General features: G+C 39.4%; 1 protein-coding gene across 3 annotated transcripts; it reads left to right on the plus strand.

Moving 5' to 3' along the window:
• Positions 1-302: 302 nt before the first annotated feature.
• Positions 303-27,824, plus strand: CAPN7 (calpain 7). 3 transcript variants are annotated; one of them, XM_034067992.1, is made up of 21 exons: positions 303-436; positions 3,894-4,002; positions 5,060-5,217; positions 7,232-7,299; positions 8,402-8,599; positions 9,405-9,491; positions 10,406-10,532; positions 11,268-11,353; positions 12,229-12,322; positions 12,667-12,813; positions 14,331-14,437; positions 15,370-15,490; positions 15,712-15,856; positions 17,437-17,536; positions 18,663-18,798; positions 19,250-19,325; positions 21,589-21,734; positions 22,391-22,453; positions 24,900-25,030; positions 26,226-26,318; positions 26,401-27,824. In XM_034067992.1, exons 1-21 carry the CDS (start codon positions 335-337, stop codon positions 26,543-26,545), a joined length of 2,439 nt encoding a protein of 812 aa, XP_033923883.1. In that variant the 5' UTR covers positions 303-334; the 3' UTR covers positions 26,546-27,824. The 3 variants fall into 3 exon arrangements, with proteins under 3 accessions (XP_033923883.1, XP_033923885.1, XP_033923884.1); XM_034067994.1 differs by lacking the exons at positions 18,663-18,798; positions 21,589-21,734; XM_034067993.1 differs by lacking the exons at positions 303-436; positions 3,894-4,002 and having other exon boundaries at positions 5,209-5,258.

Genomic DNA, 27,824 nt, shown 5'->3' on the forward strand with positions numbered 1-27,824 from the left:
TTTGCCCTCTCCTTGCTCCTGCTACCCTGTGCCCTGACCTCACTCCTGCCCCTTGCCCTTGCCTTGCTCCCACCACCCCATACCCTCACCTGATCCCACCTCCCTATGCCCTCACTCCCATACACTCCTACCCCCTAAACCACGAGCACCTTCTGTGCGCATGCGCGCTCCCCTTCCGCCCTGCTCCGGAGCCCTGGCACCGGGGCAGCCTCAGTCAGGGCAGGTGGGCGTGGCCAGGGGGCAGGGGTGGGATGGGGGCGGAGCCATCGGGGTCAGGGGGCGGGGCCGTGCGGGTACCTCAGGTGCCGGCTGAGGTACCGGGTGAGGGTCAGACATGGACGCCACAGCCCATGAGCTGGACGCGGTGAGGTTTGCGCAGCTGGCGGTGCAGCGGGACCACGGTGGGCGCTACCAGGAAGCCGTCTTCTACTATAAGGTATGGGGGGCACGGAGGGCCCCGTTCCCGGTGTCCGTTTGTCTTCGCTGTGCTGAGGTCCTTGGCTTACCGGTAGGTTTGTGTTCCCCCCCCCCCCCTGAGCTGCCACAGGGCTGAGGGAGGGAGGGGTGGCCCAGCCCTGTCCGGTGGGGTTAGGGCTGCCCCGACCGCTTCCCAACCCCACTGACGGGTGAGCCCCGGGGACGGGAGCCCTGCTTGGGCTGGGGCAAGGGGGGACGGCTTCAGCCGAGAGGAGACCGGAAGGCCGGGCCTGCGTGTCGGATGTTTGTGTCCGGAGGAGCGGCGTCCTTCCGGGTGGGGTGCGGAACCATAGAATAGTTAGGGTTGGAAAGGACCTTAAGATCATCCTGTTCCAACCCCTGCCATGGGCAGGGACACCTCACACTAAATGCGGTTTCCTTGCGTTGTGTTACCGGGAGGAAGCAAGGGCTGCAGGTTCGGTGCTGCCTGCTTGCGGGCTGTGGGCTTAGCACTGCAGCGGCGCTGCTTGAGGAGCGGGTACGGGCCCTTTGTGGGGCGCTCTGCTTGAGCCAGCTGAAAACCCCTCTCTCCCGTTGGTGCTCCCCCTTCATTCCTGGCCTCCCCCTACCCATGCTAGGGTGTTCGGTTCTATGTTGGAGGTGTAAGCGCTGAGCATTATGGAGAGCAACGCGAGTGAGGCATGGAAGTGGGCATAGTGCAGCTCTTGAGCATGCAGCTGGGAACAACTGTCGTATCATCAGATAGAGATGTACATGGTGAAATACAAGGCGCTCAGTAGTAAGCTAGCTTCAGGTCGCAGGCTACCTGTGACATGTTTTAAACCACTTACGAATATTCTTTATGTTAGAGATCCCACTTTATTAATGCAGCTTTCTCTTCCTCTGGTTCCTGTAGAATCCAAGGTGTGTTGATGTTGATTCAATGTCTTTGCTTAGTATCTATACCCTTACTCCTGGTATTTAGTAGCTTCTCTGCAACCATTATACCTTCCTTACCTGTGCAAGTGGTCTCATTTTGTTGAGTTTATGTTTTTGCAAGGTTATACTGAAGTTCCATATCCCACTGGCTTTACCTCTCACCTGTGAGAAGGGATTTGTTTGCAGCCTATGTTTAATTCTTGTTGCAGTCATCATTCCATAGATTCCATTATCCTTCCGAAGTAACTGTTCTCAGTTAACTTGCTAAGAATTATGTAGCTGACCTTTTACTGCATGAATACTATGTGTTTTTTTAAACAATATAGAAAGTATAGTGCTGTTATCATGGTGGCCTATGCATGTGTGAAAGGATAGGTACCTTTTTTTAACCTGGTTGTTAATGTAGGGTGAGCCAAGTTTATATATGTAAAGCATATATACACTCCTAAACCAAGCGTAGTTACCCATAATAATACAACAGTGTGCGTGCATGGTCTAATAGCTGCGCTCAGTACTTCTTTATTACTTTATTACCTTATTTAGTACATTTCTTAGTATATCTGGAAGAAATTATCAAATGCCCTTCAGAAGAAAACCATCTTTTTGTGCAGGTAATGACTCTCATGTGCTTCTCTACAGCATTTGGAAAATCTCTTGCATTTGCAGAGTTCTTAGTGATGATTTAGCCTGCATAGGTTTGGCTTTCTGGCTGTTTCCTGTTTACTTCCTGCTGTCGTGTAACTGATAGATCATAGAGGAAGGCTGCATGTGAACCAGCTTAGGGTAACTTGCTAAGGGTGCTTTATGGAAACGTCATGTTTGAGCAGCTGACAACTGCAGCAAAACTGGTGGAGGCTGTTGATAAGTTCAGCTGTTGACCAGCATTTAGCAGCTTGCAGACTGATGACCAATAGTTAGCTTAGTTCAGAGTTAGTATTTATTATCCCTTCAATGCCACTGCTGTGTTTTGGCATGAGTAGCCTGCCACAACTACACTAACTCTGAATTGCATGTCCATTTTATTACTGGAAGCAGTTGGCATGCTGGCTCTTCAGGCAGTTTGTCAACTGCTACAGTCCTTGAGAGGCATAAATTATTAAAGACTGTTTTCGTTATGTTTATATCTTAAAAACTGGCAAAGCAGTTGTGCTTAAAATCACAGAAACAACACCAATTGTGCATTGAATTTGCAGCCCTGGTTTGAAAATCCAACAGTTGATCTTTGTGTTGTGTGTAGACAACTTGTCTACAATATGTAGTCTACAATACTGCACCTGTTTTGTCAATCTGTAGTTGTTGTGTGTCACAGACAAATACATCTATATCCTTTAAGCAGATCTCTACAGTGCACTTTTTATCCCCGTGAAATATAGTTGTATGCTAGACCTTGATGGTAGTTAATTGCTGTATATGAATGGAGCAGTACTTATATTTACCTTTCTGTTGCTGTGAACATTTTATGTGATGTGATGTGGTGATGGATGTTGACAAGGAGTGTGAAATACTTGGTTCTGTGATGCTTGTCAATGAAAAATTGCCCTTATAACAAGCTCAGGTTGTATCAGGATCAGTTTTAAGCTTGGATAAACTAGGCAGATGTGTATTGGAGCAAACTGCAGAGCTTGACAGAAATCATGGCCATAAAGCACACGAGAGCAATCCTCTGGCCATGACTGTGTGTTTGACCTATGCAGAGCAGCCTCTCCAAGCACTATCTTTGTGGAACAGCTCTCTAGTTACTGATCTCCTTCCTACATACTCAGCCTGCTACATGAGCACGTCCTCTGCTGCTGCTGGGAAGATGAGCACTGCCACAAAAGTGGGTTTTTCCATGCGAGTAATGAGGACAGAATAAAGTTTTTATCCTTATCTTTGGGAGTGACAAACTTCAGTTCTTCATATGCTTATGACACTTCTAGCTCTATTTGTCACAACCCCAACAGACCTTGAATGGTTTTCATGAGTTTAGTGAATGGATGGACAGTTTATACAACCGAAGGCCTCTTAATAGACTTGTACAGTCTGAAAAAGCCTTCATGTGGATAATACACTGTGCTTCTGAGCTGGAGGCCTATGCTCTCTCCTGGAAGCAGGCTTTCATCCAGTGTTTGCTGTATGACTTTTCGTGCATAACCTCAAGTCTGTAGCTTTAAAATGAAAGGGCAGTTTGTGGCTTGTGAGCTGTACTGAGCTGATTTCAGTGCATGTGTGAAACATGCTGATTTTACTTAAAATCTCTTAATCCATGCATTCCTGTATAGGCAAATGTAAGATCTGGCCTTGCAGAACCTCCAAAGTTTGGTTTCTTTTTTTATCTAATGATATTACAGCTTATCCCATGTGTGAGATCTTGAACCTAATCTCATTTGTAACTTAAAATTTGTTATTTGCAGGAGAATTTCCCTGCAGCCATTGAATCTATTGCAGATGCAGAGCTTGCTTTCACCCAATTTACTGCTCCTGTAGGTCCTCTGTTTATGGGAAGTAATTTTCTAGGCAGCAAACATTAACTTTGTCTCCAATTCTTTTCCTTGCAGGAAGCTGCCCAAGCCTTGATTTATGCTGGGATGGCAGGGTCCAACTTGGAAAACATCCAAGAAAAAATAAATGAGTACTTGGAAAGAGTTCAAGCTCTTCATTCAGCAGGTGGGTAAGGACCTTTCGAACATATATTCATTGAATGGAAAGTCTTTCAATGCTCTGAAATATGTATCAATCATATGTGCTGGTTTTCATTATTCTAATTCCCTTGTCTTTTGTGAAGGATGACAAATAAAACAAGCACATCAGTGCTTTGAATTCTGATATATCAGAAATGAAGTGGAGATTTACTTCCTAAGGATGTGGGTGTTGGGTATCCTTTCCTTTTAAATATTATTAGGAACCACAACTGCAGAGCAAACCTGAAAAAGTAATTCAATATGGCAACAAAAAATGTTCAGGAACAAATCAAAACTCACATTAAGCCTCAGCTGCATGATGGATTTGAAGCAAGAGGGTTCTGGTATTCATGTGGAATTACTACCTTTGAGAGGGCAAAGAGCCCTTTGCTCTCATAAGGGTTTCCTTGTTTGATTCAGTTTTGGTGTTTGTGCTTAAGCCAAAATCTCCAATTTTTGTACACCTGCAATTCTCAGTTAGAAGCATAGAATCACTTGGCCAGAAAGGGGCCTTGGGAAGTCTATAGACCAGTCTCCTACTCACAGCACTGTAGACTGTGATTTTTGAGCCAGGTTGGTCAGGTCCTCAAAATACCTGATAACAGAAATCTCCTTCAGATCATTAATAAAGGTATTAAATGATATTAAAGATAGACATCTGAGGAACTTGTATGTTACTATAGGTGATGTATTTTCACAAATGATGTAATATTTTGGGGGTTGAAACTAGATGATCTTAAGGTCCTTTCCAATCCAAACTGTTCTGTGATTCTGTTTTGCATAATTAAACATCCTTGTCCTTAATATAGGATGAATGAGGTTTTATTTACATTGGCTTGTGAAATACCCTGAGAGTGTATCTCTGTTTCAGGGAGTGGTTTCTTGTCCTTGCAAAGATGTTTGTAGCAAAGTTGAGAAAGATCTGCTTTCCAGATAAGAAATAGGTATTGCCTATCTGATTAGAACTGCCAGTGTTTCAGTACCAGTAGCTGCTTTTATGTATCTGCTGCTGTAGAAAGCTAAATACTTTCTTTTTCATTTAGTTCAGTCACAGAACACAGACCCTCTGAAGTCAAAACAACAGTTGGACTTGGAGCGTGCTCACTTCCTGGTTACCCAGGCTTTTGATGAAGATGATAAAGGCAATGCAGAAGAAGCTGTAGAGTTGTACACAGAAGCAGTGGAACTCTGTTTGAAAACAGTATGTTAAGCTACAGATTAACTTGGTGGAATTATGTGATGGTAAGAAATTCTTCCACTTACACAAGTGACTGACCCTTAAAGGCTGGCTTAAAAATGGAGTACCTGTATTTCTAAAACCTAATTTTTGAATTGGTTTTGGTTTGGGTTTTTTTATCTTCCACTGTTTGGGTTTGGGGTTTTTTTTGTTTGTTCGGTTTTGGTTGTTGTTATTGGGTTGTTTTTTCTTTTGATTGTTTGTTTCTTCAAGGATTTGTACTATGTTGCTATTCAACACTGTAAATTTATGGGGACTTGAGATTTATGTGTTTTTCCTGAAATGGAATGTACTAAAACCTAGAAGTATTCTGGAACTGTTCTCATGTTAATTTTCACTCTGGAGCAGATGCAACACTAAACCAGAAATTAAACCAGTTAAAACAGAAGCTGTCTGGCTGGTGTATCAGCTGTGTTGCTTTCTGACTACATTAAAGGAAGCTATTTAAGGGGAATTTTTGTGTGTAACAGTTTTGGAGAAAATAACAGACTCCTGATGCCAAAACTGGTAAAAATGCTACTTGATTACTCAGTGCTTGACATTAAAGCTGTTACATGTGAATTTAATTCACACTGAAATTAATGGTAAGGATCAATTGGCTATATGTAAATGATGAAGAGTGTAATTACAGGTACTGCTTTTTTCCCTTAAGTCCAGTTGCCTTAAATAACTCATTACAGGAAGAGGCTCACCATCATAATGTAACTCCACCAAGTCTGTTTTTCTTTTTCTCTTCTTTTCCCTTTTTATAATGTAAATATATGTGGGTTGTTGGGAGGGGAGTGTTACATTTGTTACATGCTAGAGTAAAATCTACTTTCTGAATTCTGTAAACTGTTATTATGTAGGCTAAAATATCCTGGTGTAACCAGATAAAGACAAGAACTGCTCTAGTTTTTTCCGCTTGAGCTGCTGGAGCAGAGTGTTTTCAGTCTATTAGATAACACTGCAGCAGCATACTGTTTTTACTCTGTGTTTGTCCTTCTCTTGTGTCAGTGTGTACAAATTACTTACATACACTGAATTTAGTCTGAAATTATATTAACAACTGCCTTTATCATGTATTTCATTAAGTAGAGATACTGGTGAAGTTTCTTTTAATCTTGACTAGCATATGAATTTGCTGATATGACTCTAGGCTTTGTCCCTCAGGGTGGTCAGAAAGTACCACCTTCTTCCTAGGATGAAAGAAGACTGAAAGAACTCTATCTTGAAGCTTTACTTCTGTCTTTCTCCTCAGTATATTCAGGTGGAGGGATTTAGTTCTTCCTTACTCTTGAAGTACTTGGAGAGCAGCCATTCCTCCTCTTCTATGGATGACTCCTAGTGTGCTGGTGTTCCTGCTTATCTTCATACATCTTTCAAAGTCTTTTCTAACCAGGAACTCTGCAGTGTAATGTAATTGCAAATGAAAACATTTGCTTATAAAGGGCGTTTCTAGTTTTGTTTCTTGATGTGAAACTAGCTTGCCTTTTGTTTCCTCACTTGACCTGGCTGACTCAGGGGAATCTGTAAAGGTGCAAGTCTAGAACTTGGAACCTGCTTGTAAGTGTTAGGAGAGAAGGTACAGCTCATGCTGTACCCTTGCAGCTTCTTTAGCTGCAGTAGCCATGCTTCATCTGTAAGGAAAACAAAAGCATAAACTGTCATAGCTGACCTCCTAACTGAGAAGTTGGGACTCTTGATACTTATTTTAGTGCCCTCTCATAGATTATTTTATGCCTTTGCTTGCAGGTTAAAAATCTTGTTCTTGCACATCTAGAAACACTCAGAACAGCAAAATTACATTTGCTCACTTAGGATGCTTTTTACACTAGGATATTAAAAAACAAAACACATTTTCTCATCTCAAAAGAGAATTGGAAAAAATAATTAGTTGCTCTTTGCTGCAACCTTTAAGTGTGGAATTGTACAAACTGAGCTTATAAAACCTGCTGGGTTTTGGATATGTAGGTTTTTCTTTTATTTTGTATTTAAGGCTGCTGAAACTTCAGAAGCAGGCCTCCAGTCCAAACTGAAACAGCTGGCTCGACAAGCACTGGATAGGTGAGTACTGCTAATGTTAGTGAACATACTTGCTGTCAGATCTAAATGCACTGTATGAGTTGGATTCTCAATCTAGCATGTCTGTTCTGTACTGCAAAGTATGGATTCTGAGTAGAGTTTGCTCCTGTAGAGATCTCCATGCAGATAGCTGCTAGCTGCCATGCCACTGACTACAGCAGCTCTTGTGCCAGCCCTCTGGAAATATTGAGGCATGCAGAATTAGGAAAGAAGTGTGTATTTGTTGGTACCAACCCACTACTTCAGTATTCAGAGATATAAATTGGAGTACTCTACTACAATTACTGGCTTTTATAAAAATGCTGTAACAGAGATGTGTTTCACATTCTCTGTGTGAAACACAGAGAAACAGATAAGGTGTCAATGTCTCTTCATAACGAAGACAGTTTGGAAACTGGGACATGCTTATCTTCATGGTAGCAACCTAATTGTGTAGATATAATGAAGTGGAGTCTATATCTGACACAAATTACATGAGTGTAAATTCACTCTTAATTCTTTTCAAATCAGCAGTTTGGTGCTGAATAATGGAATGTGTTGGGCTACATTTCAGTGTAAGCTGGGTTTTAGCTCTTCTCAGTCTGTGTTAAACAAACAATTTTTGCATATGTGTGGCTATCCAGCAGCTTAATGCAACAACAACAAAACATAGCTTCTGAATACACAGCCTTCAAGCCATTGAAATGCTGGGTTGTGAGAATGCTAGTGGGGTTTTTTTCTGCTTTTGTAGCTGTTAGACAAATTAAATCCTGAAGGTATGAGGGGACACAGATCAATTGTCTGTGTTTCAGTGGCCTTGTTCATTATCTGGAAGCTCAGAACACCTACACCAATTCTCCTATTAACATAATTTAAAGGCAACTGCCCTGGTTTTGGCTGCAGTAGAGTTAATTTTCTTCCCTGGTAGCTGGTACAGTCTGTGTTTTGGCACTAGTCTGAGAATAACACTGGTAACACACGAATGTTTAATTGTTGCTCAGTCGCAATTACCGTGATCAACGTATGTGGGAACATGAGCCAAGCTAATCAATTACTGAACCATAACTACTTTTTTGTCATTGTAGTCAATTTTTATTTGCTTTAGAGCAGAGGCACTGAAGGAATCTACATCAGAGTCATCTCAGAAGAAGTCAACTGCAGCTAAACCAAACCATCCAGTCAGAACATTCTTCCCACTGGGACCTGATTTCTCTTTAAATGATAAACCACAGACAGTTAGAGCAGTGCAGGCCAGTGAACCTCAAGGGCAGAGATACACTGCGGAGGAGATTCAAGTCCTGAGGTAAGTTGAAGACAAGGTTTTCCAATTTCATATGTGCTCACATCCTTTGTGCATCTTACACAGTAGATAGAAACAGCTGAAACATGAGGTTATAAGCAGAGGGTTGGAAAACCACATCTTACATCATTTTTGGTATTATCTGTACATTAATAAATTGATATATTATTTATGGTGATGTAATTAGTAGTTATTGTGGGAGAGGGTTGGAACTGGATAATATTAAGGTCCTTTCTGGCCCAAACCATTCTGTGATTTGATTTGAAAATATTTTGCATAGCTCTTTTCAGTTAGCTCCTTGTTTGAAACTGAAATTACATTCATGTTTAAATATGATCCTCATTTTTTAGGTGTTCTGTGCATTTTAGTAAGAAATGTATTAATAAATGTGCAGTATTTTTGTTGTTGTTTGACAAAGTATTCCAAAATAACTGCCCCAAATCTAGTGTTGCTAATTATTAATTGCTGTCAACTTACTCCAAGACTCTCTTTAATGAGAGGACTAAGTGACTTGAGAAATTCCATTTAGATAAATGTAGTTTTAAATGTGACTTCTAAAAGTAGCAAGAGGTTTGTGGCTGATAATCATTTTTATCCTGGCACAGAGACTTGTCCATAGATATGCATGTGCAGGATTAGTGCTGAGTCATCAAGTACTGCAAGTTTCAAACAGAAATGAATATAGTGGTGGTTTCATTTGCAACAGATACTTTCACAAGCACTGTGTCTTGTTTGTTGTTATCTTCTGGAACCTGGTATTTGAAAGAGGATAAACATGTTTGTAACTTCTTTTTCTTTTGACTTACAGGAAGACCTCAAAAATTAATGGCATCGAATATGTACCTTTCATGAGTGTTGATCTGAGGGAACGTTTTGCCTTCCCTATGCCATTTTCGTAAGTGTGATTCAATTACTGAACTTTTATTTCCAAAGCTTTCCCATATTTGGTGTTTCTATGTTTTGTTTTTCAGAGTTTAAAATTGTTTGAACAGGCTTTTAAGCTTAATTCAGGGAGAGATGTTGAAATATCATCACTTCTTCTAGTCTCATTGCAAAATTTCAACATAAGCTGATCCAGTTATGCACTGGCTTTTGTAGTTGTATCTTCAGGTCCATAAGGACAGTGTTTTATTTGGCTTTTTAGAATATTGGGCTGGACTGCCAAGTTGGGTCAGTTTCCTGATTCTGCTGCTTGCTAATGAGTTTAGCTCCCTCCCTCTCAGTTACCTGTAAAATGAAAGTGATAGAACATTCCTCTATAAAAGGACTGCTCTGAGGAAGAGTGATATGTAACTTAGACCTTTGTTCATGAGAAGTAATATGTTAAGATTACGTAGGTATAATATACAAAAACACTGGGAGTTGGTTTTTGGGTTTGGGTTAGTTTAGTTCTGGGTTTTTTTCCACTAATGGCTCATCAAACAGATAAGCCTTGATATTTAGACCTAAAGAAACTTTTTATTATTAGTTTATCATATTTAAATAAAGTGAAGAATTTGAGTTTCTGCTATTGTAGATGGCTTTTTGGAATCCAGTTCTCCTGTTTGGTCCTATGTGAAGGAACTTCTTTGGTTTTGTTTCATGGTTTTAATATCTTTGCTTTTTCTCTCTAAAAATCACAAACTTAGCAGTAGTGTTCTTTGAAATTGTTTTACAGCTCTGTATATAAAACTGTGTAATGGTTCTGCACATATTTTGCACCACCTATCAGGCATATACAAGACTAGGCAGAGCATGAAAAGCTTTTCTAAACTACTGATTTATTTCTACTACTGACTTATTTCTACTCTTTTTCTCTCTTAAATCCAGTGATAAATGTGGGAAGCTACCGTTATCCCCCAAACAGAAAGCAATGTTTGCTAAGTGGGTGCGACCGGATGATATAACAAATAACCCCACGATGATTTATACTGTATCAAGTTTCAGCATAAAGCAGGTAAATTGTTCCTAAAGAAGAAAGTGTTGCTAGCAGTGTATTGCAGGGGACCTTTGTGTTCAAAAAAGAATCCCCAAATGTGAGAGTGCTTTCCATGGTTTTCATGAGATTAAATAAATAGTATTGCTTAATATTCCATGCGTTTTCTAGCCATGAGAATAAACAGCTGTGTTAGCAGTGTAAATGAAAATCAAACTCTGAATTCCAGCAGAAAATCCTGTTTTCCAGAGACAGTGATTAGGAAAAATAAGGTGTGCTCTGCAGCAAATTGTATAATCTTTATTTACTTCATGGGAAAAATAGTGAGCATGATTAAGTTTTTATTAGACAGGAAGCAGGATGACCTATTGGGAATTATGGGAACATCTTGCTGAATGTTGAGTTGCAGATGGCCCAGGCTGCACTGGAATCAACAGTAGAATATGCCCCTGGATATGGTTTATATTATGCGGTTTGTTTTGGGTAGGGGGTAGTAAGTGTGAGTGAATGCTGAGGTACCTGCACTTGTCTCTGATTCTCATTGATAATTCTAACTGGTTTGCTCTGTAGGGGCCTCGTATTGAGCAAGCATAGATTTCCTGTCTTTTTAGGAGTAGCTTTGCTTTTCTTGGTTGAAATCTTTCCCATTTGAAGGAAAAAACTAACTGATGATTTTCCTTCCCTCCATACATCCCATTTGTTTTTCAGTATCTAAGTTATTTGTAAATGTCCTCACTGGCTTTCTTTTCTTTATAGACGATAGTGTCAGATTGCTCTTTTGTGGCATCACTGGCTATCAGTGCAGCATATGAAAGAAGATATAACAAAAAGTTGATCACAAGGTAAGTGGCTGTTGCTTTCTAAGATCTTTTCAGACTTAATAACTGCCAAACTTCTGCAATATGTATGACAATTGCAGTTGGATGTAGTAAAAAACAAGCACTTTCTTCACTGTCATCTCCTTGGGACTTGTGGCTTCAGCACTTCTGAGAGGGAGGCCAACTTTATACAGATATGTATGCAGACACTGGAGTTTAACTTCAGATGTGCTTGGAGGAGTTTTAAATGGTTTGGAAGGTTTTGTTTGGGTTTTAATAGAAATTTTACTTTATAATGCTTTATATAATGCAAATTTTCCTACTTTGCCTTGGCAGCTGCTGTGCAACAGGCCTAGCATCTCACTGTAGAGTTAATGTTAACAGTGCTCAGTTCCACTTGGCTGGCATGCTGTGATAAATTTGGCATGGGTTTTGCCACTGCCAAGAGCCAGTTGCCAGACCAGTGGGTAAACACTGGATTGTTTTGATTTAACCTATACTGATTAGAACTGAACCTGTTCTTTGGGAGCAGTGAGTTCTGTGCTGGCTTCTCCCTCAAATGTTTGACTTGTCATTCAGGCAAATACCATATTTGTACAACAGATATGTAAATAACATTTGTTTACTAGTAAGATAAATTTGTTTGCCTTGCTTCTGATGGAGAAACAATTAGGTTACTTACATTCTCTTTATTGCTGTATTAAGCAGAAAACTGCAGCAAGAGCAAGGCCTGTAAATTAAGACCTGTTTAAACATCTTTGTTATATTTACTGAATTGAAGTTGCTCTTCCATATGTATGTTCAGTGTAAATGCTAGAGACTGTTAATCCCATTTCTGTTATCAGTGTGTGTGCAGTCAAGGTATTTATGTAATGATTTCTTTTTATCTCTTTTAACAGTATAATTTACCCTCAGAATAAGAAAGGAGAACCAGAATATAATCCATGTGGCAAATACATGGTAAAGCTTCATATCAATGGTGTACCTAGAAAGGTAAATGGTTTGGGAAGTCTCTTATTCTGGTAGTTACACTGAATATTTCTGTGGCTACATTTCACAATAGGTATTAGATACTTTACAAGAGACTACTGTCATCATCCCCATTTTACATAGGAGAAAGGCATGTTATCACAGGTCAGCTACGGACCTGGAATAGAATTTCTTGTTCACTTGGGCAAACTACTGCAGGAGTGTTAGAGGTGTCCATATGTGAGAATGATGGTTGGGGCTGGTTGTGTCTGAAAAGCTGTATAATTTATGAAAGTTTGGGCCTATTTTTTAAACACTTCCAAAATATATTATTGGCATTATGATAATTCTTCATTTATTTCCCACAGGTAATCATAGATGACCAGTTACCTGTTGATCATAGTGGAGAACTTCTCTGCTCTTATTCTAACAATAAGAATGAATTATGGGTATCATTAATAGAAAAGGCTTACATGAAGGTCATGGGAGGATACGATTTTCCTGGATCAAATTCAGTAAGTACTAGCTTATTTCTAAGAGACAAGAAATTCCTCCTGGATAATCTTGGGTCAAATAATTTTCCTGCTAATGAAATCAAAGTAAATCCCTTGGGGAGGCAAGTATTTGGTTTGACATTTTCTTGTTTTTTTTCTGTTTCTTTGTTTCACAAATATGCTTAGCTGTACTGTTTGGTGCTTATGGTTGGAAAGGACATGTATTTATATAATCTAGATGACTGTGTTGGGTGAAGTAAATATTTTTTGCCCATTTCAATATTGCTGATTTTGGTTTCTAGCTGTCATTCAATAGATAGGGCAGTTGGTTAGGAAAGGAACAGGCTAGTCATTTAGTACGTGTATGTAGAGGGAGCACTTTGATCTGTGCAAGTTTGTTTATCAGATTTACACTCCTTTACAGAAATACGTATTGGATTCCTATAATGTGGTTACTAAAGAAGCAGTCATTGTACTGCAGCTAAAATGACATGCAAACTGTTCTTTCAAAGGACAGGTTACTGAAATGAGCAGCCCACATAAACTTCATTTGTTACTTAGGAAGAATTTCTGGTTTTAATTTGAAATAGTTTAAAATTTTAACACTATTTTTATTTCATGGTGCTGTCCACATTCTAGTTGATGTCTTAATAATTACATTCTTGGAGGATATACTAGGTAATCGTTGTCTTGTGAAAAATGATAATGGAGGCAAATGTGGCTTTGTATAAGGGGTAAACTTGTCATACATTTTTATGTTTGTCAGTGTTGGGCTGCTTTATTTTGGAGGGCAGAATCTTATTGTTAATAATCTTACTATTCTCATTATTGCCCTATAACTTGCTATCTGGAAGAACAGCTTGACTTGTGACATTTAATCTCCACCCTTCCTGCCCTTATTCAACTGTGTTGTAGCTTCCTTGTATAATCAGGCTGTGGTGTACTTGTAATTCCTCACGTTCCTACTCACCAGTGCTGGTTACTAATGCTTTAAGCATTTATAGTTTCTGCTTTTGCTTTGAGGAGTACAAAGTGAAAGAAAAGGGGATAATCAATATTTCAGGGAGATAAAATGGGGAGATTGAAGTGGCCTTTTATGGAAATATGTCAGTGTCAGCTTTAGCAAAAAGGATAAAAACCCAACCCTGAGCCTTAGAAGTAAAACTTACATAATTTCAAATGCAGGTATAATAGCAAAGTTGCAGATGGTTTCTGAGACTGTGCTTTAGAAAGTCTCTGAATCAATTCAATAAAACACATCATAGAATTGAGTACAATAGATCATTCTTGTATGCTTCTTCCATTGCTCTGAAATTAGTTTTTCATTAGTTCACTTAATTCACTTTCCAGCTTCTGTCCTAACCTCATCCAATAAGGTTTTGTTTAATATAGTCTTAATCTTGAGCCTTTGTGTAGAGCTATATTGTAACTTGTGTGTACTTGATTTCTTTCAAGGCATTTTTATAACCTGTGTACAGACATCATATGCTTATAGATGGATCATCTGCTCTGATTTCTTTTGAATGTTTGCGTTTCAGAATATTGATCTCCATGCACTGACTGGTTGGATACCTGAAAGAATCGCTATGCACTCTGACAATCAGGCTTTCAATCAAGATAGTACTTTCAGAATACTTCATCAGAGGTAGAAGTTTTTAATTTCCTAAGCACTTAAAATGCTTCTGTTTAGTAGCTGTGTTACCACTCTGAAAGCAGTACGGTCACCACAGACCCTTAATAGCATTTTGGTACGGCTGCAAATTGTGCTTTAAGGCCTGCACATTGCTTTCTGGAAGAAGATTTGAGGTACTGGTGGTTTTGATTGATAGAACAGAAGAGTGAAGTATTGTGGAATTTTATTTGAGGTGATTTTTCTTCTTTCCATATGAAGAAAAAGAGTAGCAGCCATTTCTTGATGAAGAAAATAGAATATAGAGTCAAAGAAGAGCAGCTTGGAACCAATATACAAGCTAGAAGTGTTTAAAAGGTAGAAGGACATGCATTCTGTGTTCCCACAGTGTTCCTCAGATCTTTGGCATTGATCTGCTGTCCTTATATATATAAGTGGATATATATATATATCTATATATATAGTGGATATAGTCTAGTATTTCTAATCATATCACAAGACCTTGGTTATGATACCCCAATAGCAAATCTCCTGGAGGAGTAGCAGAAGTCTTTCAAAGCTGCAATACTGATCTTCAGGTGTGTGAAGAGTGTCTTTAAAAAGGTGACACAGATTGAACTTCAGGTTGATAAATAATGATTTTTATTTATAAAAATATGAAATGATGGAGTTGTATGGAAATATATTTTTCATTTAAAGCCTATACTTAAATACTGAAAGAAAATAGTTTCACTTTCTCAAGCTTTTTCAGTATTCCAATATTTATAAATGTATTCCAGTTTTTATAAAGCAGGGTCACACTAACAGTGTAAAAACATATTGCAATATCTGGCAAATGTTAGTTTGAAACTTGCAAGATTTTAAATTAAAAGCTATTTTAATTTATTTTATCTTTCTTAAAAGCTGATTTTAAATTAAAAGCTATTTTTTCACCTCTCTTTGAACAGATTTCACAAGGGAGATGTCCTTATCACAACAGCAACAGGGGTGATGTCTGAAGAGGAAGGAGAAAAATGGGGTTTAGTTCCAACCCATGCATATGCAGTCTTGGATATAAGGGAATATAAGGTATGAATGCTTTCAGATGTCTGTCTGAAAACTGTCTGCAGTGGATAGCTGTGGATTTTTTTGCTCTGATGGCTGCTATAGTTTATTTTGTCTTGAGCTCCATTGGGAAGCTCCAGAAAGCTTAATGATGCTGTATTTCCTTGAGCATTTAGTCCATATTCTATGTTAATATGAACATAAAAATTACCTTGAAGGTGAATCCAGCAATTTTATTTCTTTAGGGACTTCGGTTTCTTCAGCTAAAAAATCCCTGGAGTCACTTACGTTGGAAAGGACGATACAGTGAAAATGACACAAGAAACTGGACCCCAGATTTACAAAAATACTTGAACTTTGATCCAAGAACAGCTCAGAAAATTGACAATGGTAATAAGGTTTAAAAAGTCACTGTCTTCAGATAATATAGATCTTTGTGGAAAGAAATGCTTAAGTACAAGGAGAGGTAGAGTAAAACTAAATAGATCCAAAGTTTAGGAAGTCTTAATGTATTTAAATCTGTAACTTCTGTTTTGTCTCAGTTTAAGCTTAATCTGGACTGTTTAATATAGATCAAATTAACTGACAAGAAATTATCTCCTTGCTTAAGTGTTGCTATCTAAGTATCTGGGCATGGGGAGGTCAGGGCAAAGATAACATTCTGATAATAAGCTGTATAATGCTGCTTTTTAATACATGACTAGACCTTTTGTGGTTTGGTGTTTTTGCCTCCAAAACTTGTGAATGTGTCAAAGTGCTTTTTATAATCAGTATTTAAGCTAGTCTTGCCTGTATTTGAGCTTGTGAACTGGAGGTAAGTGGTGGGGTATTTTTCCTTGCATTACATTAATATATCCACACCAAATCTTTATGTACACTTTACTTCTGGCTTTAAGAGTGGATCGATACCTGTCTTTGAGACAGTAGTATTGCTATGTCACTGTCCAGAAAAACCAACTGGAATGATGCCTAGCATTGTCTTGTCCCAACTTCACTGGGGAGCAACAGACTGCAGCATCTGGAAAGTCAGTGTGGGTGTGTTGGTGGATGGGCCTTCAGAAATTCTGCAGAAGCTTTTTGTATATTCAGAAAGAGATATCAGCTCTTTTTATAGCATCCTAGATGCTGCCAGTGTAGCTCTGTAAGGGTGCTCTTTGTTAAGTGCCACTCTATTTTTGACAGCAGTGTGCATCCAAATGCATAAAGTTACAACATTTATTGTTAAACTTCATACAAATGTATAAGGAAAACTTGATTTAATTATAAGAATGCAGCCCTGGCTTTGTGACAATTATGGGAGATTAGCTCATTGTTTTGGGTTTGGTTTTTTAATTGCTGCAAGATCTGCAGCTGCCTCTGTCAGAGACTTGAATTATAAGGCTGTTACCTTTTTGAGAGCTCATTTCATCAGGAATCTGTCACCTTGCAGGTGGTGGTCTTGGCTGGAGTTGCAATTAGAGGTGCTATGGAGAACTAGATTAAACACATGAGAATGTTGTAAAGATGAAGCAGATTGAGGATGCCAAAGCAACTCGTGTAGGTGTTGGATGAAGTATCATAGAAGTACATTCAAATATACTCACATGTTGATTGAATACTTGATTGTGTTGGATGACTATTGAAATAAATTGTTGAACTGGGGGAACCTTTTAGGCTATGTGATGGTTTTTAAAATTCTATGGGAAACCTAAAGGTTGGAATCAGCTAGTGGCCTCTCTTTCAATACAATGGGTCCTCTTATGCTTAGTGCTTGAGAATGAAAAGTGTCCTGACAGCTTCAAAAAGTCAGGACACTGACTTTTTGAAACTAACTCTGTTTAACATGTTTGTTTTGGGGGTAAGTTTAAGTTTAGAAACATACAAGGTTTTACAGAAATGTTGGTTTATATAAACTGTGTTTATTTTCCTGCAAAGAGGCAAGTAAAATCCAGGTGTTCAGTAAGGAAACAATAACAGCATGTCCTTTGTAGGCATTTTCTGGATTGCCTGGGAGGACCTGTGCCAGCACTATGATGTTATTTATTTGAGTTGGAACCCAAGTCTTTTTAAAGAATCTACGTGTATTCACAGGTTGGTCAAATACAGAAAACTGTTGTGTTGGTATTTCACTAAATGTCTTGATGTGGCGTTTCCTTCCTTCCATTCTTCCTAGGTACAGCTAAAGAGGTGAACTCCAGCCATGCTCTTGAGCCTGACTTTATGCTTTTAAACTCTTTTTCCCCAGTTGCAGTATCATAAGTAGTCTTCCTTGCCTGCTGAATTTTGCTTTTCCTGAATGTGATACTTGTCTCCTACCTGTATCCATCATACTTGGTCTTTTTGTCCCCTAGTTTGAAGATATATGTGCCTCAGTTTCACAAAGCGAAGTTTTCTCTATTTTTCTACTCATACTGCACTTAACCACTGCTTTCACACTGTTTCTGCATGTGTTAGCTCTACACAGGCTCCTTCATCCATAGTGTAACTACAGACCTTATCTGCCAAGGCTCCTTCCATCTTTGTGTTCAAATTAATTCTAAAATACACTACGGTGATGTAGCAAGTTAGATAACATGTTTGCTAATCTCAGAGCTCATCTACTAGTCTTCCCTTAGACTGTGATTGTCATACCTCTGTGTAGGGAAATGCCTAGCACAGCAGCGGGAATAAAATTTGGCAAGGTTTTGAAAGTAACCATAGCTTATATATGGATTTCTATAGTTACAAAAGCACAGATTTCTTTAATATCAGTGTATGCAATCATGAATATAGTCAGGTACTCAGGCTTCTGAATGGTTTGGCTTTTTCTGTGCTTTGTGTGGTTGCAGGCACCATACTGAGCAGCCAAGCTGTTTGTATTTAACATTTCATCATTATACCTGTATTGCTAAGTAAATTATAAAACAAAGTTGTAAGGTAATGCTTCTGATGTGATTGTGTTGTCCAGCCACTGCAATAGAGTCCAGTCGAATATTGGCCTTCATTAACTGTGTTACTGATAACAGATAGCTCTGAATAGATGTAGGATCTCTGGTAGTGTTGAAAGCCAGATTGGATGGAGCTTGGAGCAACCTGGTCTGGTGTAAGGTATCCCTGCAGGGAATTGGAACTAGATGATATTTAAGATCCCCTCGACCTAAACCATTCTATGATTTGATTCTTTTAAAGCACCAGGTAATGTCTTACTCAACTAATCCTGTGTCTGAATTACTTCTAGTACTTGGGATGCCAAGCAAGGTCCCGTGAAGGATGCTTACAGCCTGGCTAATAACCCTCAGTACAAGCTAGAGGTCCAGTGTCCACAGGGTGGAGCTGCCGTCTGGGTCCTGCTCAGCAGGCACATCACTGATAAGGTGCTGGGTTCTGTTCATGTATTGTGAGTTCTGCAGTGTCCTCTGTTAAGCCTTTCTGTATAGCATACTGTTATTAGGGTATCATTGCTTATGTATGTTGTTCAGGTATCTATATCTGTCTGTATGTCTACAGTTTAAATTTAGCAGCTGCATGCACCTACAAACATGATTGTTGAAATAGACAGAGATTAAAAATAGACCTAAGTGATTATATTCCACTATAAAGGTTCAGAAGTAACTTTGAATCCTGGGGCCTAAACTGTTACAAGTGAAATCAGTGGTGGTTTATTTACTTCAGGTATTTTAAAGTAAGATTGGATTGGATATCTCAGTAAACACTAATATCGGATCATGCCATGTAGTGATCAACAGAATGTGTACTTGATTCTGACGAAGCATTACTTATGTTCCATAGAAGTGTACATTTCTACTTCATTTGTGTTTTTTATAGGATGACTTTGCACACAATCGGGAGTTCATTACAATGGTCGTATACAAGACTGATGGCAAAAAAGTTTACTATCCAGGTCAGTGTACCTTTATTGCCAAGAAGGTTGTTAGAAGGAAATGAAGAATTGCAAAGGATTTTGTGGAGAGAAAAGGCACTTTTTGCTTTAAAACTAGAAGCCTTACTCCAGGAGGTCAGTCTTCTGACACAGTTGTTTAGGTCAGTGTGACCACCTTCAACAGGCTACACTGCAGGAATAAACCAAGCTGTACATGTTGGAAGTGGCAGTAGTTAATGCGTAGAGGGAACAGATGATGTGCTTCTGTTTATCTGATAGCATAATTATTTCCCCCAGTTCTGACATTATTTAAAGGATTATGGCTTCCATTAAATGTAAGTAATCAAGGTTAATTGTTCTGTGAACTTGGCTTAGTAAAGTTTCGAAGCAGGCTCATGAGGTAAAGCTGAACACTTCAACATATGTCTGACTATTAGGTCTGGAATGCTTAAGAAAAATACTTAGATGTCCAAATTTTATGAGAGTATTGTGCTTGGTCATTCTACATCAGATTCTACTCGCCTTGAGAAAAAGGGTCTTGGCTTTTGGAGCTTTGTAGCTGTGAAAAAGTTGTTTGTGTTTTATTGCAGGAGAGATAGGAGATATGAAACAGGAAGTAAAGGTAATTCCCGAGTTGAATGGATAGATTGCAACTTTAAGGTAGAGTTAATAATGTTGGGGAGGTTATTTATTATTTACATCAAGTTAGAGACCTCTGTAAAAGATATTCCTTGGATTTCTTCAGTGAAGGTGCATCCAAAGACAGGTAGGATTTGGCCTGTTGCTTTCACATATAGGGATCTGCTTAAGAACCGGAGTTGCATTCAGGTAGCTGCTCATATGCAACAGGGAATAGCAGGAGGTAATGTGAGAGTAGCTTTTAAAGCTCTTTTCACCAAAGTGGAATTTGGGGAGGGGAGGGAGGCAGTTCCTATTGGAATGGTTGGTAAGGGTTGCATTATTCATCTCTGATCTTATACAGTGTATTCTGCTGACCAGTTCCACTAGAATCCAAGCTCTTTCTGCAGAAAGCATCTGTTGAGACCTGAGCAAATCACCACCTATTTTTGCAAGAGCTGATCTTGTTAAAGCATCTGCTTCTCCATGTAGCCCAAGACTTGCTTCTGGTCTTACTAGTACTTGTGGCAGTGCTTATTTTACAGTGAGTCTTACTGAAAACATTAAGGGAGCAACCAAATACACTTGCATAGCAGAAGAAATTGTTCAGTAGTGTTTGAAAGGGACAGTCTTCCACCAGGACCACTAGCAAGAACTGGATGATTCATATGTTTTGTCTTGCTACCCAAACTCTTTTGTAAACTTCTAATCTCACAAGCTCAAACTTGCTTTATTTTTTTTCCCATGGAAATCAATTGGTCAAGCTGCAGTATTATTTTTACCATCTGTTAAAATGAGATGGGAACAAAGCAGGTTGATCCTTTAGCAGTGAGGCGAAGATTTCCCTTTCCTAAGCTGCTTATTGTTTTACAGTAATCCTTTCCCCTCTCCCATGTTGCTTAGTGGGAAAGTTAAAAGGATGTGATCCTGGGCCTATTGGAGTAGTTGCTAGATGTATTCCTGCTTCCCTGAAATGAAAAGTAGTCTGGAAAAAAAAACAGCTAGAGGCTAAATAACAAATTACATTGTCCAACTGTAAAATCAAATATTTAGGATGTTTATCATAAGTAGTGCATATGCATTGGTATGTGAATCAACTACATCTGTATAATGATCAGAAGGATTTAGAGAGAGAAAGAGAGTGTGTGTGATTTAGTTAAAGCAATTAACATGTTTTAAAGTCTGGTTTTCCCAGTGGCCAAAGATTTGGCAGCTTGCATTCTGAACTCTCCAACCAATGGAGAAGGAACAAACTCCTCAGAGAGAGTTTTAAAGAGTGATCAAAGATGCCTTATCTTTCTCTTGAAATATCAGCATCACTGCAGTAGGTCTTTGAGTAGTGACATTGGTGGGAAATGGATAAGTACTTCTTGAAGGCTGTGGGATTTAAGCTGTACTTTCAAGTGTAGAATTTGTGTCCCATTGCGTGTTACGCACCTCTTGATAAGGTTGAAGGTAACAGTGGTAGTTGCTCTTGCCTGTCCTTTTTATGAGCAAATGTTGAGGCTCTATTTTTTTGAGAGCACTCAGGTCTGCTTTACAGTCTAACCTTAATACCAACAATCTGACTTTCCTGGCAAAATCCATTGATACAGAATGGCTGGGAAGCATACGAAGCTAGGGGGTTTTTTGATCAGAGAAAAATGTTCACCCTTCTCTTTTCCAGCTTCTCCTCCTCCATATATTGATGGTATTCGGATCAACAGTCCTCATTATCTGACCAAGATAAAGCTGACCACTCCGGGGCCCCATACCTTTACCTTAGTGGTGTCCCAGTATGAGAAACAAAACACTATCCATTACACCATCAGGGTATGTACTGTCAGTTTATAATGAATATAAACAACTAAACTGTAAAATAGACTTTAGTTGTAAGCTTGATAAAAAAGTGTACTTCTGGGTTGATAGTGTTATTTTGGAGAGGAAGGCTATGAGTGATGGAGCAGAACCATTGGATGCAGTGTTTGATAATGTTCTTCACTTATAGTTAAGACAACATAGTGTGTATGTTTTGAGTAATTAAACTTTAGTAACTGAACGTGCTGGAAAAGACTTCTATTTCCTAGAATAAAAGATGTGTATCTCTGTTCAGGCTCTCTATATATCCAAAATAAGGTTATTTTATATCCCAGTTAACATTTAAAGTTTTTTAACTTCTCCTAAGTTCTTGGACTCAGTATTTGGGTTTTTCTGTATTTTCTGAGTCATGTGATATTGAATGTTTGTCTGGTTTTGTCACTGAAAAAAGTAAAATGCATATCTTTAAGTATACCTAAGTCTTGTTAATGCCAGACTACTCTGGATTTTGAATTTCAGACAAACTTGTCTGATGAGTAATATAAGCATATAGTGAACAAGTATCTAAAAAGGATGAGTAGGTAATTCTGCTCTTTTTTTTTTAACCAGTTATGATTTTGTATGAGAAATACAAGATGAATATGTAACCAGCTGCTTCTTTTACAACACAGGTGTATTCCATGTGCAAGTTCACCCTTTCCAAGATTCCTACACCTTACACCATTTCCAAAAGGGTAAAGAAATGTTTTCTTCTATGGGGCACTGGATAATAATTCTGGTTTGGCTTTTCCATATTTGAGATGTACAAGGTTTTTAAATACATCTTTGTACTACTGCCCAAAAATGCCAGCTTAGGCCATCTCCTGACAAATGACACTTTGTAATGAGAGCTTAATCTAAGCATCATTAGCACAAGGCCAACCCTCTATTTAAGTTACATACAATTTTCCAGTTAGCTGTTCTGTTAGCATAATTCATACCAACATAAAAGTCCTTGGGCTGGCTCACTTTCACACCGCTCTGGGTGGATGGAGGCTTAACTTCCACTGACATTTAGTATGTAAATTCTACCTTCAGTGCAGTGTGTTGTTGCAGCTGCACCATTGCAGAAGCACTGTAAAGCCTTTAGAATAGCAATTTGCACCCTAATACAGTTAACTCTGCAGAGATCAGGTTGATTGTGCTACTGCAGAGTAAAACCACTGTAGAAGTGCTGCTCATCTTCCCTTGAAAGAATTGCATGATTTTCTTGGAAGAGCTCTTGGCATGGTGGGACAAACCCAGCACTGACAAACCAAAGGCACCAGTAGCAAGCCTGTGACAAATGGACTTAGGATGGTAATTTCACAATATATTACTGTTACTTAACCTTGCAAAACTGTCTCAACATGTGTAACCACTGGGCTAAGTGCTCATGGTGCCAAATGGATCAAGGCAATATACTGGTGGCAAGTTTCATGTAGAAATTCTCCCTGAGAGTACAGAGGCAGAGCAAGAGCAAAAAAACTGGTCAGAAGCGCAGGCAGTTTTGAGGGCAGCTGCTGTTTGTATTTCAGCTGTCAACATGAGCTGTAGTTATACCTTCAGCTGAAGTATAAATATAGCCAAGGGCTCACAGGATGAAGTAACTTGCTTGTATTTTCATGTATGAGCAATTTTATCCTCAAGAAAGAATAAGGCAGCAGCTGTTGACCATAAGCTCTGAACCTCCTGTGCCTACCCTGGGGAATCCTACTAGAGGCAGAAGTTTTCTGTCCAAACAGTGATTCCTGTGGGAAGAGGGAACCAAGGCTAGTTTGAGCCATGGTGGAGCAGTCTGTTTTCTAGGAGACTCATGCCTGAAGCAGAGGATCATGTTACTTTATGTGGTCAGAAGGGACATGTCAGCTTGCAGCTTGGCTCTTGAGTTCAGACAATGTTTCATACCAGTTGTTATTCCTGGAACAACCTCTTGAAGTGAGCCTGTTTTGGAGAACACTCAGTGGCTAGAGAGATTCCTGGGAAGAAGACCAGATGATTTGCTCTAGTTCATCCAAAAACCATTGTCCTTTTTAGCTCTTGAGAACTGGGCCTACTTTGGTGGAATACTCTAGGAAGTCAAAGCCTCATTGAAGGCGACCAGCCTGTTTGAGGCAGGACATCTGCTTTATGCTGTAGTATGTTTCAAAAGAGCATAAAGTATGTGGAAACCTCCTGTTAATTATTTGAAGATGTATGTCTAGTATCCAAATACAAGGCATGCTCAACTTATCCAGGGTCAGCTCTGCCTTTATGACTAAATACAAAAGTTAACTGGCTGTGCTTAATGTTTATTTGGTCTTGGCTGAGCAGTCATCACACTTAGCTTGCAGATAACTAACTTGCAGTTTACCAGTAACAGCAAGTTCTGTTAGATGTCTTATACTGAAGTTGAAGGGTTGTCTCTAGAGCTTACCAAAGGGGTTCCTAGACCTGACTGCAGTGGAGGTGGAAAAGGCCTGGAAAGCTAAGCAGGCAGCAGGTTTAGGTTCCTGAGTAGTAGCCTGGTGAGGGAAGAAATTCCCTTTGCTTCCAAACATGCCATGTCTGAGGCTTTTGGACACAGAGTAAAGGAATAAAATCGCAAGAGGAAAAGAAATGTTCCTTGTTTGACTGAAAGGGGAGGGAGGTAACAGGAGAAACAGATCTTGGCTATAAATTTGTGTGAATGCCTGGCTGTCTTGCAAGTCTCACCTTTCAGTTTAATGACTAGCAGGAGGAGCTTGCAAACAGATGGCCCATTTCTCAAAGTCTGAGCAGCATTTTTCCTTTTGTATTTCTTTGGCCTGGTGGAGTCTGTCCTTATGTCTATCTTGTCCCTGTAATGCCATGTATCAGAGTGCATGGAGGTAAATGGACAGGGCTGGAGGCAATGATTTCAAAAGCAAGGGGTATGACACAAGTAGCTTTGGACTTTGTGTAGTGTTGTTTCTGTTTGGTGCAAGAGGGGTGATCCAAGGCTTTGACCAAGGTGGGTGGATGGTGCAATGAAAGCTTCTGAATTACTAACACAGGCTTTCACTTGCACTTAAAAATTAGCAGAGATTACTAAAGTGAGTGACCTCTAAAGCAAGAGGCGCCTCTAGTCTTGTTTGTGTGTGTAAATAAGCAATATAAATCCTCAGCATATAAAGTCTTTTTTGTACTTTTGACTTCTTTCAGGTTAATGGACAGTGGAAAAGTCACAGTGCTGGAGGATGTGGAAATTTCAGAGACACCTACAAAAATAACCCCATTTATCAATTCCAGCTGGACAAGAATGGACCATTACTAATTGAACTACGGGGACCAAGGTTAGTAGACAATAAGTGTGCATCAACACAGCAAGAGTATCAAATGCTACAGAGAAAGCTTTGTCAGCATCTTCTGTGGGGAGGGTAGGAAGCTCCCTGAAAATCCTGAAACAAAGTATAGGAGGTAGCTCAGCTTTTGTACTGCTCATGTTTCTGACTTCAGCATCAGTACTTTTAAATGTGTTTTAAACCTGCATGTTTGCTACTGAGGAGGTCGTTGACCTACAAGGAAAGCAGGAGCCTTCTTTCCCCTCAGTTTTGGGGTCTGAGCAGAGCTAGGCCTTGCACAGAAGGGAAGAAGGTACAAAGGACTTCTTCCTCTTTAATTATGATCATAACTCCTTTAGCAGTAGAGCTAATATGCGAGATACTAAACCCTTACAGGCTCTCAATCAAATTGCTGCAGTTCTGAACGTGCATTTACTCTGCCACTAGCATGCCAGAAGTACTGGATGTCAGTGCCCTATAGTGTAGACCTTGGCAGATAAAATTCCTTTGGCAAAACTAATGATCTACTTCAAACCACCAGTATACAGTGCTTCCAAATAGTATCATTTCCTGACAGGCAGTCAACTGTTTTATCTTTTGCAAAGTTGTGCATTCCCTTCACAAAATGGCAGCACTTTTCTGTCTGTCCTCCATTCTTTAAGGAAGCTTCTGTCATGAAATGGAGTGCGCAGGTGTGTGGCTATACAGTTCCATGAATTAAGCAGGTTCTGTCTGTATTTTGTCCTGCATATGTAGCATATTTGGGTAGTTTGAATGACAAGGTAGTGGTGCCTGTCACACGTGTTAACAGGTAGGAGACAAACTGTCCCAAGTTAGAGTACAACATGAAGAATCCTGCTGAGGTCACTGACATACATTCCTCTGACAGGGATCAGATCACATCCCAGGATCTGCACCATGTGGCAAGGGGTTAAATGACCAGAAGTTTAAGTAGTTGAAGTCTGCTTAAATATGGAGGCAGACTTTTAGTAGCTGTTGTCCCTGTACTCCTGAACCTGAAAAATGTGTCCTGTTTTCCTCCAAATTCTACTCATGTTATGGCAAGTTTGACTTAACATTGCTGCAACAAATGTGACAATACTTTTTGTCTTCCAGTCATGTTGTCTAGGTTTTAATAAATGGCCCTTGTCATTTGGGTCATCAGGATCACCATAACTATAGTAACAGTCTGTCATGTTGCTTGCAGGCAATACAGTGTTGGTTTTGAACTCATCACAGTCTCGACAGTAGGAGAACCTGGTTCCTATGGCTTTCAGAAAAAGAGCAGTGGTGACTACAGGTAATGCTCACTTAATAAAGTCTTAAGAGGTTTGAAACTTACTTCACATTCTAGTTCTAACAGGCAGTTTCTTTTATCATAGGTGCGGATTTTGCTACTTGGAAGTGGAGAACATAGTTGCCGGAGTTTACAACATTATCCCTACCACATTCCTGCCTCAGCAAGAGGGTCCTTTTTTCTTAGACTTTAACAGTACTACTCCTCTTAAAGTATCACAGCTGCAGTGAAGACACAGATCTATACATTACTGTTTCAGGATGTGGTTTTGATCTCTCCGACTGTCTGAGAACAGGTGAATAACTCTTAGTTACACATACAGAGAAAATAAAATCATTCTAAGTTATAGCCAAAAGCATGGAACTGCTGGTTTGCCAGTCTAACTGTTGCAGACAGCTGTGGGATTTGCTGCTATGGTACTGGAGCAAGCACTGCTCAATAGGCTAAGTGATTATAGTCAAATGGCAGACTCCATTTATTGCAGTTTTTTCACACTTCAGATTCTAGTGAGTTAAGGGAAAAACCTCACAGTGGTATTCTCTTCTCCCAGATTACAGGGTATATGGGTTTGAGATTTTATTCTTAAAAGTAAACATGTAAGAAAATGTTCTTGAGTATCTGCTTATTCAGTCTCAAGACCAAATAGCTTTTCCTACCTATTTGTGCTGCCATCTTGAGTGTTTCCAGCATTGAACTAGCATATAGTATTCCAGACAAGTATGTTCAGCTTATCCAGAATACGTATATTGGAGTAAAGAAAAGGGAAGATTCTGGCTTTAGCTACTGCTAAGAAAAGCAATGGCTTCACCCATGTTATGGGTACTTGAGAGCTGTCACTTCATACCTGCATTATTTTAGTACATAACATTACCACATGAGGCACTCTATGGCTTTCTTCCTACTTTCTTTCCTATTTTCATTCTGTGGCTTTCTGATCAAAGATGAAGATCAGCACTAAAAACAGGAGGTTAGGCAGCAGCAGACAGAGTGCAGTACATCCTTTGTTTAGCAAGGTGCGAGGATTTTCATCTGCAGGTGCACTAGAAGAGTCCCTGTATCTGCTGAGGCAATCTCCTTTGCTGGTGTGAGGAGGTAGGGAACTACCCATCCTGGTAAAGACATGTTTTATTCTCATTATTTTTCTATGTGTTCAGCCTGAAGGGGAATGATCAGTTAAACCTCTCTCCATAATAAACTCCAGCTCCAAGAAATACACTTGCTGCACCTATTAGACCAGACATCATCTGATACCTCTTCTAAGTTGAAACCAGTGAATGAATTGAGTGCTTGGCCAGTGTTGTCAGCAGAAGCAGGGGCAGAGTTTTTAATACAATAGTGGAAGTGAGGTTAGTGTGGAACAGGATATTGTTACAAGATGCCTCTATATGCTTTTCATAAAATTGTGGAATGGTTTGGGTTGGAAAGGACCATAACAGCATCCAGTTCCAACCGCCTGTCGTAGGCAGGGGATGCCTCACACTAGACCTTGATTCCCAAGGCTCTGTTCAA

The sequence above is a fragment of the Melopsittacus undulatus genome, chromosome 1 (assembly GCF_012275295.1).
Source record: "Melopsittacus undulatus isolate bMelUnd1 chromosome 1, bMelUnd1.mat.Z, whole genome shotgun sequence".
NCBI classification, from domain to species: Eukaryota; Metazoa; Chordata; class Aves; order Psittaciformes; family Psittaculidae; genus Melopsittacus; species Melopsittacus undulatus.

Excerpts from the sequence above, each read along its gene's own strand:
- CAPN7 (XM_034067992.1), top strand. The coding sequence starts at position 335 with ATGGACGCCACAGCCCATGAGCTGGACGCGGTGAGGTTTGCGCAGCTG. Across the intron at positions 12,814-14,330 it reads ATTTTCCTGGATCAAATTCA|AATATTGATCTCCATGCACT; the intron begins GTAAGTACTAGC and ends TTTGCGTTTCAG. Across the intron at positions 14,438-15,369 it reads TTCAGAATACTTCATCAGAG|ATTTCACAAGGGAGATGTCC; the intron begins GTAGAAGTTTTT and ends CTCTTTGAACAG.